General features: G+C 34.8%; 3 protein-coding genes and 1 long non-coding RNA gene across 4 annotated transcripts; 1 reads left to right on the plus strand and 3 right to left on the minus strand.

Annotated features, from left to right (window-relative positions):
• The first annotated feature begins 1,189 nt into the window (after positions 1-1,189).
• Positions 1,190-6,669, plus strand: LOC147520408 (zinc finger CCCH domain-containing protein 6-like). Its single transcript, XM_086591932.1, has 4 exons — positions 1,190-1,552; positions 4,934-5,143; positions 5,319-5,443; positions 5,521-6,669. The coding sequence occupies exons 1-4, from the start codon at positions 1,493-1,495 to the stop codon at positions 6,479-6,481; spliced, it is 1,356 nt and encodes a 451-aa protein (XP_086448058.1). The 5' UTR covers positions 1,190-1,492; the 3' UTR covers positions 6,482-6,669.
• A 1,263-nt stretch (positions 6,670-7,932) lies between these two features.
• LOC147520409 (uncharacterized) lies at positions 7,933-10,088 on the minus strand. The gene is made up of 2 exons (XM_086591934.1): positions 9,696-10,088; positions 7,933-8,224 (listed from the first exon to the last, which is right to left on the minus strand). Exons 1-2 carry the CDS (start codon positions 10,050-10,052, stop codon positions 8,198-8,200), a joined length of 384 nt encoding a protein of 127 aa, XP_086448060.1. The 5' UTR covers positions 10,053-10,088; the 3' UTR covers positions 7,933-8,197.
• A 1,231-nt stretch (positions 10,089-11,319) lies between these two features.
• Positions 11,320-12,277, minus strand: LOC147520410 (uncharacterized). Its single transcript, XR_015212609.1, has 3 exons — positions 11,780-12,277; positions 11,496-11,674; positions 11,320-11,414 (listed from the first exon to the last, which is right to left on the minus strand). It is a non-coding gene; the product is annotated as an uncharacterized LOC147520410 (long non-coding RNA).
• A 267-nt stretch (positions 12,278-12,544) lies between these two features.
• LOC147520411 (uncharacterized) lies at positions 12,545-14,333 on the minus strand. Its single transcript, XM_086594950.1, has 2 exons — positions 13,694-14,333; positions 12,545-13,552 (listed from the first exon to the last, which is right to left on the minus strand). Exons 1-2 carry the CDS (start codon positions 14,232-14,234, stop codon positions 13,434-13,436), a joined length of 660 nt encoding a protein of 219 aa, XP_086451076.1. The 5' UTR covers positions 14,235-14,333; the 3' UTR covers positions 12,545-13,433.
• Between the last annotated feature and the right edge of the window lie 1,583 nt (positions 14,334-15,916).

Consider the following 15,916-nt stretch of genomic DNA (forward strand, 5'->3'; position numbering starts at 1 on the left):
GACCAAGTTGGATTCACAAGTGGAAAAGCTCATTTCCAAGTCTTCTACAGGTTTAAATGAATTATAACTAGATTTAGACTTGATTTGGCTAAAATATTGTGTATAGCATGATGTTGCCTACACTAATCATTTTTGTACTGTTTCCCATTTCTTTTAATACAATTTAAACTTATCTAGCAAAACAAAAAAATAGCAAAACAAAAAAAAACATTCTCTCGTAGTCTCAGATATTATCAAGGGTATTACCAAGGGTACCCTATAGACATGGAGTACGTATTCTTTAAAATTTTAAACACGAGACCAAATGATTTTGTGTTCCAATTCGTCTATACGAGGTTGTTTTGTCGGCATTATTACGCACTTTTCTTTAACCAGGGCTGCATCGAGCAACTAGTATGAAAGGGGTTGCTTTTAAAGTATTTTTGACTTTTATGTTTATTTTTCACACTCGTAAAAGCAAGAGCCCATCATGTACAAGAGTTGTTTCTAAGCATTTCTCCTTTCTACTCTAAGAAAAAAGACAAAAAAATAACTTTCAAGTAGAGAGACGCCAGTTGTCTCTCTCTTTGTTTGTAAAAGCAAAAGTAGAAAGAGTAGAGAAAGTGAAGTACGTGATGGGCAACAACAGTTGGGATCGGAGATGAATGTCATAGGTTTATTTTTCCCTTACTGTAGTGAGTAAAAGGAGTGGAAGGAGCTGAGGTTGTTTTTTTATCTACATTATTTCTCAAAACTGTGAGCTTGGTGGAAAGGAGAACCTACACTTAACTATCTCGTTTCACATGTGTTGTGCCGAAACTGCCAATGGTAAGTCGATCTACTACTTACCTTTTATTTTATGATGACTACTCAAGTTTCTTATTTAAAGCGCATCCTTTTTTTTTTTACATAACTTTTGGTTAATTAATTACTTTCCTTTATTGTTACTCTAAAAGTGTAAAGTGTCTGAAGATATGCATATAATATCATATCATTCTATTACATAAAAGATTCACTTGCTTATTACCAAGTTCTAGTTTTTCTTATGTACACTTGCAATTTTGAATTTTGAATCCACTGGCAGTTGGTTAGTTACTTGGCCTCGCAAGTTGACTTGTAGTCCCATGTTGGGTTGGATACGAATTAGAAAATACAATAAATTTGAGCCCACTTAAATTGGTGAACCGCAAAAAACTGCAAAGTATATTAAAAACACGCCGAGAGATAAACTAACAGGAAGCGGAAAAAAAAAAAAAAAAAAATAGTTGCAAAAAAACAGAGGGCATCTAAAAGCCTCTATGTTTAACTAGGGCAAAAAAATTTCTCTCTCTCTCTTCTCCATCTCTCTCCTCTAAAACTGGATTAGTAGTGGAAAATATCATTATAAGGTTTTAAAACATTAAATTGGATTTGATATAGAATCTAAAAGAACTACTAGGGTTTCTGGAGATTCAGATTTGATTTCTAATTTCCAATAAATTTGACAATCAATTTCGAAGCAAGGACATATAATATGCTGAGATCGATGAAATCAAAAAGAGTTTCTTGGCCATCAGATGTAAATCTTTGTCAGGTATAACACGTTATCTTTTTTTTTTGTCTAAAACTTGTAAATTTGATTGATCTCTGCGTTTTTCATTCTGTTTTGCTCATCCAGTTGCAATTGTTGGTATTGAAGTTGACTGGATTCACAAATTCTTATCATTCAAATTAACTTTAATAATTAAGGTATAATCTATAAAGTGGATTGATAAAAGCCCAATCTTTGCGTTTCGATTCTTCAGATAGGGTTTTTAATATCCCTGACTGTGTTTTAAGTGAAACGACTTTGTGTTACAGTGACAGTGAAGATGTGTCTGTAATCTCGCTACAGTTACAGGAGTTTAATCGTTGGAAAAAAAAAAGTTAATAAATATGAAAAACCTGCATTTTTAATCACTGAAGAATATTGTAAAAGGGTCGATTGAATGTAGAAAATATGCACTGGCTCATCGAATGAAGGAGGTGACTAGGGTTAGTATGAAAGTAATGGGAAAGTATATGTTCCTGTGCTGAGCAATTATATGGAAGGATTTGGACGAAGTGTATATGAAAATTTGTGGTTTCTGCACACTAATGCAATTCGGAAGACATAAATACACTGAACATGGCTTAAAATTTTCTGACAGATTAATCGAAAACTCTGATGGCAGTTAAACTGCATAATGGTATACTGTAGGCTAGACTACTTACCAAACCTTGTGAAAATGGACTTTCAAGTTAACAGAAAAACATGACTAAATGGCATCTTATTCAGCACACAGTCGACTCTGTCAAACATATTTATCGTCATATTTAGTCGAATCAGGGGCTTATATTTTGTTATAAACTGATTTATGTAACAGTATATGAAAAGTTGCAGTTACTCATTTCTGCACACTGTCACAAAGTTGCAAGCCATAAACCCAGATATTGAACACCAATCAACTAATAGCTCGGACAGCAGATTTATCTTAATACAAGAGAATGATCTAGATATTCTGAAAACCCTGCAGTTTATGTGGGCAAAAGTAACTATTGATTTGCTACATTATTTTCCTTATAGGAAACCAAAATGTGAGATCTATTTGGTGCTAGAACATGATTTTAACCGAAAAGGGAAAAAAATACGAGGAAAAAGAAAATTTACACAGTTTGCAATAATCATTATGCTCAAAAGTAAAGAAGTTGTCTAATTATTAGAAACAATGTGATGCCAAATAAATAACCTGGAAAATCAAATAAAAAAGATTTGAACAAAATGACAGCAAGAAAAGCAACAGTTTGCTGGAACACTGGAGTGCATAGCTTCACCGAAACGTCCAATGAAGATACTGTGGATCAGGAAGAAGCTCATTATGAAACTAATGAAAGCAACTTTTCCTCCTTACCAACCATGGCATATGATGTCTCTAATATTAGTAACTGCTATGCTGTATTGTCCTTAATATTGTTACAAGAGGCATCAGCTGTTGCAGAGAACAGTGAACTTGATCTATAGATCGGTCATAACTAGACGGCAGAAATGAGTGTATTGCTTAGATATGATTATTTATGGCCGTATCCCATCCAGGTAATGGACTCACTTATAACATATCATAAGTATATCCATAGTATATCCTTGAAGAATGAGATTATGCAACCTAGATTAGCCGTGGAAAGATCCATAGTATAGAGCATGACTTATACTTGCATATTTGGTCAAGAGTATATCTACACACAAGTACAAGCATAACATATCATAGTCTAGTTGGAACAGGAGGAAGCATTGTTGAATTTGTATGTGTGTGTTTTGTGATAAATAATAATTTAAGATAATCATGAGTAAGATCGTGAGACAGTACTCCTCACATTCAACTCTATACTAAAGTTACACGCTGCAGCACCAAAATTTTATGGATGGAACAATTTTTATGATCTTGTTGGGCTAGGCTGTTGCCCTAATTTACTGAGTTTTGAAGTTATGTTGAGCATGATCACTTTTATATGGATTGCGAGGGACTGCATGCCTTTTTTGTTTTTTTGCTTATATATTTGTTTGTAATGCTGTGCTGATGTGATCCTTGTTTTTCGAGCTGTTAGACTATCGAAAAATAGATAATACTCTTTGGCAGTAAATTGAAAGCCTTTGAAATAATAGTTTACCCTCTCTAGTCTGATGTTTTGGTGTTCAAACTGAAGCTTACTGCTACATTTTGTTTGGATTTTTGTATCGGACATAATAAACCAGTACAAGTGCAGGCTAAGAGCTGTGTCAGAAATGCCTACCAAAAGTTTATCTTGTCCAGTGTCTTGTATGAATTCTTAGATGAATAGGTGTTTAATTATCTTACATTTGATCAGTTATCGTTCTCTAGTTTATTCCTTGGATGTGTGACCTGTTTTGGGAGACTAATCCAATGAGCACAGAAAGAGTTGGTTCAATGCACAATTGCACATGTATTTTCTGCCTTGCGAGATTTGTGTTACTGAAACGAAAAAGTACAGAAAGACAAGGTTGAAAAACCTGTTAAACGGGAACCAATTAAGAAACAGCAAACTAGAACCATCGAATCATATAATAAGTGTGCAGACTCATCGATTGTGTTTAAGCCACTTGCTGTATAATAATAATAGTAAAAGAGAGTGCCCTACAGCGAACCGTCAGATAAATCTGAGAATTTGCAGAAGATTTTTAAGTTGCTGACAGAACCCTTGACAACCAAGATGATTCTAAGAAGTGACTCCAAACACAGTTTTAAGTCACTATTGGACATGCTTAACTAATTACCAGCCAACTTATATTATGACGAAATTTGTGTGTCAATAACGAATTTTTTTAAAAGAGACGAATAATCACTTTTAATCCGTGACAAGAAGTTGAAGTTCTTTTGGAGAGATCCAAATCAATCATTATGGAAAAATGAAGGAGCGTCTGGGAGTAAGAGTTTGAATTGTCTCATTGATAATATTCGCTATTTGGTATATCTGGCATTCTCGCGAAAGATGAGCTGGATACTTATTGAAGAAACACTGCCAAGGTTGTCAGCAGATTTTGCTAACTGATACTTGTTTTTCGTGAACATTTGGTCTGGTGGTAACTCCTCTCACGATACCAAATGGTTGATAAATCGTACATTGCACTTTGTTGCTAACGGTTGATAAGAATAGAGTTTATGATTGGTGTTAAGATTAGTATTTGTTGAACTTGATTAGATTTTGATTAGTGTTCCACTTCTTTGCCCTGTAGACTTATCCTTCAAGTTTATTCTCTGCATTGTTATCCATAGATCATTTCATGCATCGTTATGAATCTCCTTATATATATTCTTGATTTAAGCTTGTACATTTTGAAGATTATTTCTATTTCACAACTTGTAGAACCTTGTTTATATTGTCATTGGTTCTTAATCAAGCCTCGTAACATGTGGGTGATCCAATGGTTTCTGATGAACAGGTAAGGCTTTTTCTATCTGAGGATTCTCCTTCGCAAGTTGGACTAGGAGCTCAAGATAACCTCCAAGTGAAGGCGTCGTGGTTATTGCATTCATCTGGAGTTGGTTTTGAAGACCAATTGCCGCCTGGTTTTGAAGGAGCTCAGTCTACTAATCAGTTGACGAACAAACTGTCTCAAATCCCATTGATCAAATGGGAATGCCCTCCCAGAGTAAGCTAGTGTTTGCACATCTCTTTTGTATTCTCTTTAGTTGGCAATGTCAATCATAAATTTTAGGTGTGCTGTCACTTTTTTAAGTTTAACTAGTTCTAGTTGGACCTCTTTCATTGAAATATAAGATCTGTAGTGCAACCTTTTGACTGCTGGGTTGTTATTCGGTGTATAGTTTTTGTTAAATCCACATTGGCGAGTTGTTGCTGGCGAAGAAAGCAAAGAGGCGGAGGTTCAAAAGCAGCGGGAGATGAGAGTGTTTGAAGCTATTTATCCTCGCCCTTCTGCCATACCTGCAAGGTCTGTCTTGCCTCCCTGCAAAGCTTCATTAGGTTTCTTTTTATTTTATGCTAATCTTATACATTTACTCTGCACAGCCCATCTGTTTCATCAGAACTGGAAGATTCACATAATGAAGATCATCAGATTACTCTTATTCCCATCACTCCCATTGAAGATGAAGATGTGGCTCAACCATCATCAGATTCAATTAGAACAAATAACAGTCCCATAAATTCACAGCTGCAGTCGTTACCCCAAAGCCTGGTTCAAGGATTTACGCAGAAACCTCAGAGGAATATACTCACTGCTCCAAAGCCTCTTAGTTCCAATGAAAAATCTAGTGCTGGGCTTGTTCAACCAGATGTAGTTGCAGCTGCCTCTGCTGCCTTAACTGCATTCATGAGAAGTAATGAGCAAGGGAGCTTGATTGATCAGGAGTTGCTCATCAAAATCCTCAGCAACCCAGAAATGATAAAAAATTTGGTTACAGATTATGGACCAGCAGCCAACGTACAGAGTGTACAGATGCCAAGTACATCGTCATTGAACTTGTCAGTCACACAGCCAGGTATACCACCTGGTTATATCAACAGGGTAGAACCTAATATACCCTTGTCAGTACCACCTACATCTGGACTCTTCCATCCTGTGACAAATGCAGTGACATCCATGCGGCATGCACTGCCTTCACCTGGAATTGCTCATATAACCACACCTGCAGTTAAACCCCCTCCTGTGAAGGATATGAACTATTATAAAAGCTTAATACAACAACATGGTGGAGAAAAACCAGAAGCTCATGACAGGACACCTCAGTTCGTCAACCACCATCACATGGGAACTAAAACAGAACCATTACAGAGTTCCAAACTAAGAGAACCTAAAACCAAGAACAAGAAACATTGCCTCTACTTCAATAGTTCTAGAGGATGCAAAAATGGTGCCAACTGTGCATTCCAGCATGACATGTCAGTTCAGCAGCGGATTGGCAGCGTGCAGGAAGCACAGAGTGCAAAGAGAATGAAAGTAGATAGGCAACTTACAGGAAGAATATGAAAGAAATATTTAGGAGTACTTGCATGTCTTAGTTTCAAGTGAAAGTTGGTAATGGATTCTTGGAATCTCTTGCATCTCGTACAGTAAATAGAAACTTTCTATTTATTTCTTGCCTTTTTTTTCCCGTCCGTTCTTGTAGAGAAATGACAGAAATTATATTTGAAGAGAAATAGCTTTGATAGTTAAAATTGCAACCATTTTTTTTCCTGAATTTAAGGGGTATAGTCCTTCTACAATATGCTTCATAAAATGGAGATGGGGCAATTGTTCTTTGTTCGGATCACATAATATGCTTCATAAAATGGAGATGGGGCAACTGTTCTTTGTTCGGATCACATGCCTCGGCAAAATCCTTGGTCGACATATGTTTGTATCAAAACCGTTGAGTCTCCCTTTTTCTGGGGGTGGCTCTCTTATATGCTTAAAAGAAAAGAAAATTAATAAAAATAAAAATAACAGCAAAGGGTCTGAGAGTTTGACGCTACGATATAACAGAGGCAGTAAATAAAATAAGCATTGTCGAATTTAGAATTTTGTTTGCTACTTGGCGTTCAGTACTTCAGTAGGTCTACATCCAAAAGATGGTTTGATTGATGGTACTCCAGTTTATATCATTGTCAAATGAAAACTTATGGTTTGATTGATGATACTCCAGTCTATATCATTGTCAAATGAAAACTTATGTTGTCCATTCTATACAAGTACCGACTCTTGTTAGCAAAACAATACGGAAATAATTCAAGAATTATTCGGTGAGTCAAAAAAACGGTACTGTTAAAAATTCACAATACAATAATTATATTGTGCTTAATTAGTACGCGTTTTAAACGTTTGGCTTAAAAAATTCGGAAATCAAAATTCGTAATATTATATTTATAAATATTAATAATAGTTATTATTCTTTATAATATAACAAACATATCCAAACAGTTTAACTAAGAATATATTGAAACCAATTGAACGGTACCTTAATTTATATGCTATTTGATTGAAATTACAATTTAAACTTCAAAACATACACTCTAGCATGATAATTTAAATATTATCAAAAACGTATAAAAACAAAACTTTTGAATTAAGAATGTAAAAGTGGAGACTTATAAGAGTGAGGACAATAAATACATAAAAAATAACAAAAACACAACCGAATTTTCATTCATTTTTTTTAATGCCAACAACCAACGAATTTTTGAATTGAATTTTTGAAAAATTCGCCAAAAACCGTATTATTCCAAATCTTTCAAAAATTTGGAAGTATTAAACTAAACTAACTTATTGCCCTTCAAAGATTCTATTCGCAAAATATTCGGCGAATTGCTAATATATACAACACAAGTTGTGAATGAAGGGTACCGACATCATCTAATATATACAACACAAGTTGTGAATATTTTTCTAGGAGTTGATTGAGAGCTGTAAATGAATTTAAAACTGTTGATCACCCAATAGAGTAAGACATTAAAGCTTCAATTCAAGATTAAATTGCATAATGAAAATACTTCAATCCTTATTAACAATTTATCAGTTCCAACTCATCCAAAAGTGATACATTTTAAGAGATCAGCTTCAAACTGGATGAATTGCAATAACTAAAGCCTCAATAAGTTGCTGACCAACTTTTGCCTTGATCAGCTAATATTTTCTCAGCTGAATGAAGCCCCATAGATCTGGTTCTGTCATTAAAACTAAGGGGGCACATACAGCAAAGCAAAACCATTATTTTTTCTCTTCTGCCTTCCTTGGCTGCAAAAAATGAAACAGTTGGTGATATGAGTAAATGAACTTTCATGAATTCCAGTGTTTGGAATTTTATTCGAAAACAGAACCACTATTATTCTGCCGAAGCAGTAACTTGTCTTCCTCAACTGTAGGATGCAGCATTGCATCCTATTTCCCAGTACATGTCAGAAAATCATACATCAATAAATGATAACTCGTACGATTAGTAAATATACCAAATGCTTTTGTTAGGCTTTATTTAAATACATTTACATTAAAACACTGAAACCTGTTTTGCTTACATCTGATATCCATGATGTGATATATGGTCTGGCAGAATTCAGGATAGCAGACATTCAAAACTCTAAATAAAGTGCCTTTGGTATATTAAGTGTATTCGTAGACTAGTAGTAGCATAAACAAGTAAATACCGAGAAAGAAGAAACTAACTGTACAAACTATCGGACCCTTAGTTGTATCAAATTAAACTTTCTAACTCCAAAAATATCCAAATGAAGCAATAAACAAGAGTATACATCTTAGTTTACCTAGAACCGATAATAAAGACATTGGCTGCGTTTGGTTCACGGAAAATGGGAGAGAAGAAAGTGTTTTCCTGGATTCTAAATTCTCTTGGGTGTTTGGTAGACCATGGAAAGTGATTAACAGAGAAAACCTTTTCCATTTAGGGTCAATAATGAGGAAAACAACATCCTTTTTTACAAGAAAAAAGTTGCTTTCCTTATTCTTTAGACTGAGATTTGGCTGCAGTTCCATCGCTATCGCTCAAGAGAAACCGAGAAAGTCACTCGTAAATAGAAACCGGGAAGTTTTTGGTGGGGTTTGATCCAGTGGACCAGTTTTTTGAATTGTGAACCAAACAACTAGAAAACACATTCTTCATAAATGGATTCTGATAAATTAGTTTCTGAATTTTTCACTTTCTTTAAGATTCGAATTTTTTTGAACCAAACACTGCCAATTATGTCCAAAATAAATGGGCCAACACTGGAACTGAACAATTAGTATAAATTATGCTTAATCGGTTATCAGTATTTCGAACATAATGTGAACATGAGAGTAAATTGTATTACAACAAACAGACCAGATACCTGAACTGAAGCCTAAGCCCCATGTAACAACTAAGTGCCTAACAATTATTATTCGAGTCCTCTACTTTATCGTACTACATGTGACATTTACGATTTGTCCACGTAAACCACTAATCCAAGCACGACCTACAGTAATAACCATGTCATAGCAAACACCACCATCAGTGTACACCAACTGTTCGACCAATTGGCCAAAAGCAAAAAAGCACTTCGGTTCAAGACCTCTAATTATCGTACTACATGTGTAATTTGCGCTAATAATGATGATACTATGTACAACAGCCAATAACTAGATTAATATACAAATATTTGTCTACGGGCACCATCTGTTCGAAGAAATGTCCGAAGGAAATAATTTGCTAAATCAAAGGAGAAGAAATCACCTTAGTTCCAGGAAAGCTCTGATTAATCTCCTCTTCAGGAATCATAACAGGCCAAGTCTCATTATTATCACGAAACATTTGCTCAGTCTCTAAATACTGCCCCTTCTCCAAAATCAGCTCTCTAATGCTCTGTGCAGATGTGCTGGCAGCATCAAAAACTTGCTCAACTCCGTTAACAAATGTGACTTTGATTTCTGGTGGATGGTCGTCGGTTCTTCTTTGCACTTGAAGTTGACAGGCTGGGTTGGATTCCTTGGCTTTTCTAGCATTGCATTGGGCTAAAAATTCCATGCATGCAGCAGTACGTGGGTCTAGTGCATTGAATTCAATTCTCACTTTTGATAAAAATTTCAACATTTTTTTTGTCTCCTAATAAGAGAGACGGCGGTTTGCTTGATAGAGCAGACTCAGGGAGTGATTAGTATTATTATGTAATGTAATACAATAATGACTCGTGAAAATGGGCCCATGGGCTCGACGGTGGGTCGGTGGAAGGGCCGAACACACTCTTTCGTATAGGACAATGAACAATTTTGTTACTTGCTAATTTCTAATTTTGTTACTTGCGGCGGAGGTGTTGGGGCCTGGGGGTTGAAAAACACTTTGTTCTTAAAAGTGATGCATGTGGAAATGAAATTGAAATAAACTACATATGGTCATGGCACTCTTACTGGAGGGAGAAAAAATATAAACGTACAGATACAAAATTTACAGATTTGGCATTTGATCCCAAATGGTTAGGGAGTCCTTTGTTAAGTTTTCATTTGCAAGCTTACGAGCCAGAGAGTTTCCTTCCCTATGAATATGGGAGATCCGTCCTAAAACTAATCTAGACAAATGGAAGTGGATCAATGTCCAATTGTCCATCACTATTTGAAATTGTACCACCAAAACAAGCAACTCGTCTGCTTCCCATACAAACCTCTTTACTACTTCCAATGAAGTTGAGCTTGAACCATCCTGAGGCCTCGAATCTGATGGTCCACCAACATGATTAACCTAAACCAAAAAATAAAATAAGAGTATCAAGCCAAAATTTAGTTAAACCTACTTCTAACCCTGTGAATAAGAGTAACAATCCAATTTTTACTATTTTTTTTATACAAATAATGGCAAAACTCTAACCTGAGTAAGATCTAAATGGCTTGTTTGAGAACGTTGGAGGCTTGAAGATCCAACTGTCACATCCGGTCAAATTAATTAAAATGCACTGAATTATACATACCTAACAGAGCATGCCTCCTGCAACAATTACATTAATAAAAAATAACATACCATGTTCTTACCACATGCCCACCTGAATAAGATCAAATTTTTTTGGTTCAGAAGCCTTGATGCATGGAAGGACAGCAAAAGTTTCCTGTAAATGACGCAAAATCACTTTTTACAAAATTATTCACTTCTACTCCACCAAACAGAACACAAAGATTGTTCAATAAAACTAACCCAAAAGCTGCAGTTTCAGATGAGTGATACTGGTCGTTCAGATCACCTGAGGGACCAGGAGGGCAGCATATACACAAATGTCTGCGGACATGTTCTTACAGTAGGAAGTTTTTTAAACCATGTCAAGTAAACTCACAAGTTCATCACCGTATAGAACAGGAACAATTAGATCAACTTACAATAGTCTATGACTTTGAGTCTCTTGACCACCCACGTCTCCCGCATGGCAAAGATCATGCATTTCTTAGGTCAAACCAAATTAACATTCATCCACTGGGAAAAATAGATCTATGAATAGTAATATAAAGATTTGCATTTTATGAAGATTATCGTCAGATGTATATGAAAAGATACCTGGCAGCTATTGAGGTTTCTTCATTGTATCCTGATTTAATTGAACCCGACTTCGGGGGAGAGCTATCTGGGGCGCAAGCACTTCATATATGGGAAATTGGGCAACAAAAAGGTTCAAGGTGAAGTGAGGTTTTCATGCAACTCTAGCAAAGTAGTCAACCCTTAAAATTCACTTATCACTACACACGGTTGGATTTGTAAAATGACAACACAAAAACCATGTTACTGGAATGGGATGGATATTAAAACCTTAGACTGGGCTACTCTATGATGAAGATTGTTACCTGCTTCCATCTCAAGAATCCAATAGTCGCTGTCTTCCTCGTTACCCTTGGGAAGTCGCATGGCAAAAAGATGCTCGTCATACTTCTCAAGGTCTTTTAAAGACTCTTCGAGAATGCATTTGAAGGAAAACATTGTGCAGAACTGCAGCGAGATATTGGTCTGTGGAGAATCAATGTTGCCTGATCATGCTTAGTGATTCCAATGCGGACTAAAATTACAATATTTGCACTGCATTTTAAAATGCACTGTGCAGGTCTTGGTGCAAATAATTCGTAATTCAAAATTAACATTGTTAAGAGTAACCAAAATTTGACAACTCTCGCAATTTTCTTAAAGAATATGAACATAAACAAGAAACAAATAATAAATTGATATAACAAATCCCATATTGAAAGAAATAGAACAAATAATACATAAATGTTAATAAATTGACTAAGATATTTCTACAGGACAAGTAGCACGATTATAATAAACCTTTTGATTGCACCTACTGCACTTGCGAAGCTTCCTAATTTTCACACCCTTACTCTCTATTCTTTTATTCCTTCTACGACCTAGAGTTCTCCTAGTTTCGGGAGGCAAAATATGAGCACATTTATTTATTATTTATTTTTTTGATTGGCAAGCCTTTTTTAAATGAGATCAGTAACTCTTTGATGCTGGCGGGGTTCGATCTCCAGACCTCTGGTATCATCACCCAAAGGTTTTACCGACTTTGCTAGTCGGCACCTGCTGCACCTCTAGCGGTTTCTCGTAATCAGGAAGCGGCTCAATGGCATGTGAGTACGACTCACGAAATGCATTCACTAAAAAATATGAATCACAGAACTTATAAATATCTTCACCAATCCGCAAAATGCATTGTAAAGCATGCGCACAAAGAAACCCTTGAATAAGCCAACGTCTACAACTGCACCTAAAATAACTCAAATCAACACAGTGAGACCGCTCAGAGTAAACTTCAAACACAAAATCAGATGATTTTGTCACTTTCCATGTCCGACCTACAGTAATGTTCTGAGCCAACACCTTATCCATTTTAGGATACAGCTTAGAACTCCATCCCCTACATTTTTCCCAACGCTTAGACATCATATCCATAATCTTAATACGAATTTTATCAACCATTGATGTAACAGGCATGTATCGTTCAGCAGCTATCCAAGAATTGAAACATTCGGCAATATTCGAACACATCTCTTCGTACCTTATTCAAAAAGAAAATTTTACCAATAAATAATTAAATTAGATAATTAAAAAAAATAAGAAACAAAATCAAATAGTAGAATATTAAAATGTATCCAAATAGCAATACTTAACATGATTAAGTAGTATAAAAAACAGAATTACTATAATAGATATAAGTACCTATTTCCTGGAAAATATGCATTAGCCCAATTCTCAAAAGGCACGTCATCATTCAAATAATTATAAACTCCACTGCTAACAAGTCTAAAAACCTCCATGGCTTTCACGAATTCATCATGAGTCGCAGCATAAGCACAATCTGTAAACAACTTCTCAATGTAGGAACACCTTGTATCCATGCTTGAGACTTTTGATACTACATTCTTCTTTAGATGCCGAAGGCATAAACTATGGTATGAGTCAGGAAAAACCTTTGGGATATATGTAACCAACCCATGATGCCTATCAGAAAAAAAATGTAATTCTCCTTTGAGGTGAAACAACCTTCTTCAAATTCTCTAAAAACCACTCCCAATTTGCGTCATCCTCTGAAACTACTATTGCAAAGGCCAATGGAAATATCCCTAAGTTAAGAATTGGAATACTTAGAAGCAATCATTTAAGTAACAACACAAAAAAAAAAGTAAATAATTTGATGCTCAAATATTAAAGCAAAATTACATACTATTTAACTAAAACATCTATAAAATGAATTTTGAACATACCTTGATCAGCATTTTTCGATGTTGCCAATAACAAACAACCCTTGTATTTCGCTTTCAAAAAAGTGTCATCCAAGCAGACCATAGGACGGCAATAATTAAACCCATGAATACATGCCTCAAATGATATAAAAAGTCTCACAAACTGGCGTGTATTCTTGTCCAACTCCAACTGAATATGACTACCAGGGTTGGTTCTCTGTAAAACATCAGTATACCATTCCAACAGTGTATAAGAAAAAGCATCATCTCCATATACCTCCTTCATAGCCAATTCTTTACCTGTGTACGCATAATAATAAGTCAAATCCAATCCATAATCTCTTTTGAATTCTTTTATTATGTCTTTGGGTTTCAACAACGGGTTGTCCTTCACTTGATCAATAACAACACTCTTCACAAGTTGACTCGTCATCCTAGGATTCAATGAACCCTTAAAACCAGCACCACATGTATGATTAGGTTCCATTTTAGTAATTTCAAATAATTGGCTAATCTTAAACCTCGCAGTTGCACGAATTCTCCAAAGACACCCCATCTCCATATAGTTACCACAAACTGCCGTCACTAAATAACGGTTATTCTTTTTCAGCTTGTAAACAAATCCATTCTCATTGCAATATTTCAATAAAATATTCCTAAATTCAACCGCACCACCGTAAAAAACTTTGTCCAACCCCAATAATCAATGTCGCCCACAAACTAGATTTCAAAGGCTTGCATACTTCCGGAGTTGGTGCAAATAACATGCTACAATTCTCAACCTCATCACAAATCAAATTTTGAATTGAGTCATCCAAACCAACAAAAATCTTAAAGGAGGAAATTCCTTTTGCACAAAGAAATAAAGCTAATGATTGTAACTCTGAATCAGTATCAATTGAAGAATTTTTCTCATCACGAATAAAATAAAGCTTACAAGCCAATGGGGTAACATCTCTCCATTTATCATGTATGTTGCACTTTAGTGCGCTAACTGTAGAATCCAACCCAATACGAATAGCTAGTGTATCATACAGATATGATATCACAGCAAAAACATGATTATCCTTTTGAATTGTATGTGTATCAGTATTTTCCATTTCAACTGCACGAAAAAAAAAAACGTTATTATTATGTTTGTATGAAATATGAGTGAATTAACAATTCAAAACAATTCCATTTCAACACAATATGCACTTATATGAAATATGAGTGAAATAACAATATGATGCATTCTAAAATGAGAAAAGAGTCAAACCTTATTAATATCGGAGTATTGACAGAATTTATGAACACTGAGATTGTGGAAGAAATAAATTAGAAATAAAAAGAAGGAATTTAAGTGAAGAATATGAATTAAACAGGATATTGGGTATAGGTACACAGATGCAATTTTTTTAAGTTAAGAGGAAATAGCAAACTTTTTTTTGGTTTTCCCTCTATAAAAACTGAAATTTGATATCTGTCTCAAATTTTAGACTGACTTTTACAATTTTGACCTCTTTTATTAGTCCCAACTAAAGAAGCCAACTACCAATAAAAAAAACTACGAACTAAATTAGTTAGCAAAAGAGTAGTGGGTTAATCAAAATAACTAAAAGTGAGATGAATTTATGGAGAGACCAAAACAATGTGGAAAACATCAACTTCAAAAACGGAAAAAATGTTGATTACAACTAATTTCAATACAACTTTAACAATTTAAAATGCATCTATGATAATTTTGAATAGCATGTTTAAGCTTGATGTAATTCAAATTGTGAAATTGTGAAAGGACAAATGGTTTTTTTTATAAGACAATTGTATTATTTGATTGCAGTACATTTTGGAGAAGATGTTTGTATTATTTGTTTGTGGAAGAAATTGGCAGTTACAAATAAAAGGGTAAAAATGAGAAATAAGAAGTTTTAAAAACAGTTAATACACCCAAAAAGTGACGTGTTGTTAAAATTGGAGTAGAATCAAAAGATAATATTGGTCTTTCTCTAGACAAAAAGCACACTAAAGAAAGTGTCTAGAGCCCAATTTCTAGATGAATTAAACAAACTGTGAAGTAGTTTTTTTTTTTCTTTTTGTTTCTATCAAAAACAGTTAAAAGGTAAAAAGAGAAGAAGGAAAAGTTTGAAAAAAAAAGGTTTTGCGGTCAGTCTCGAGTTGTAACCCCAATTTCGAAAACATTTTAAAAAATAACGACTTTTAGTAATGCAAAAAATCCAAAATGGTATTAAAACCCAAAATAATATT

The sequence above is a fragment of the Coptis chinensis genome, chromosome 2 (assembly GCF_015680905.1).
Source record: "Coptis chinensis isolate HL-2020 chromosome 2, ASM1568090v1, whole genome shotgun sequence".
Taxonomy (NCBI): domain Eukaryota; kingdom Viridiplantae; phylum Streptophyta; class Magnoliopsida; order Ranunculales; family Ranunculaceae; genus Coptis; species Coptis chinensis.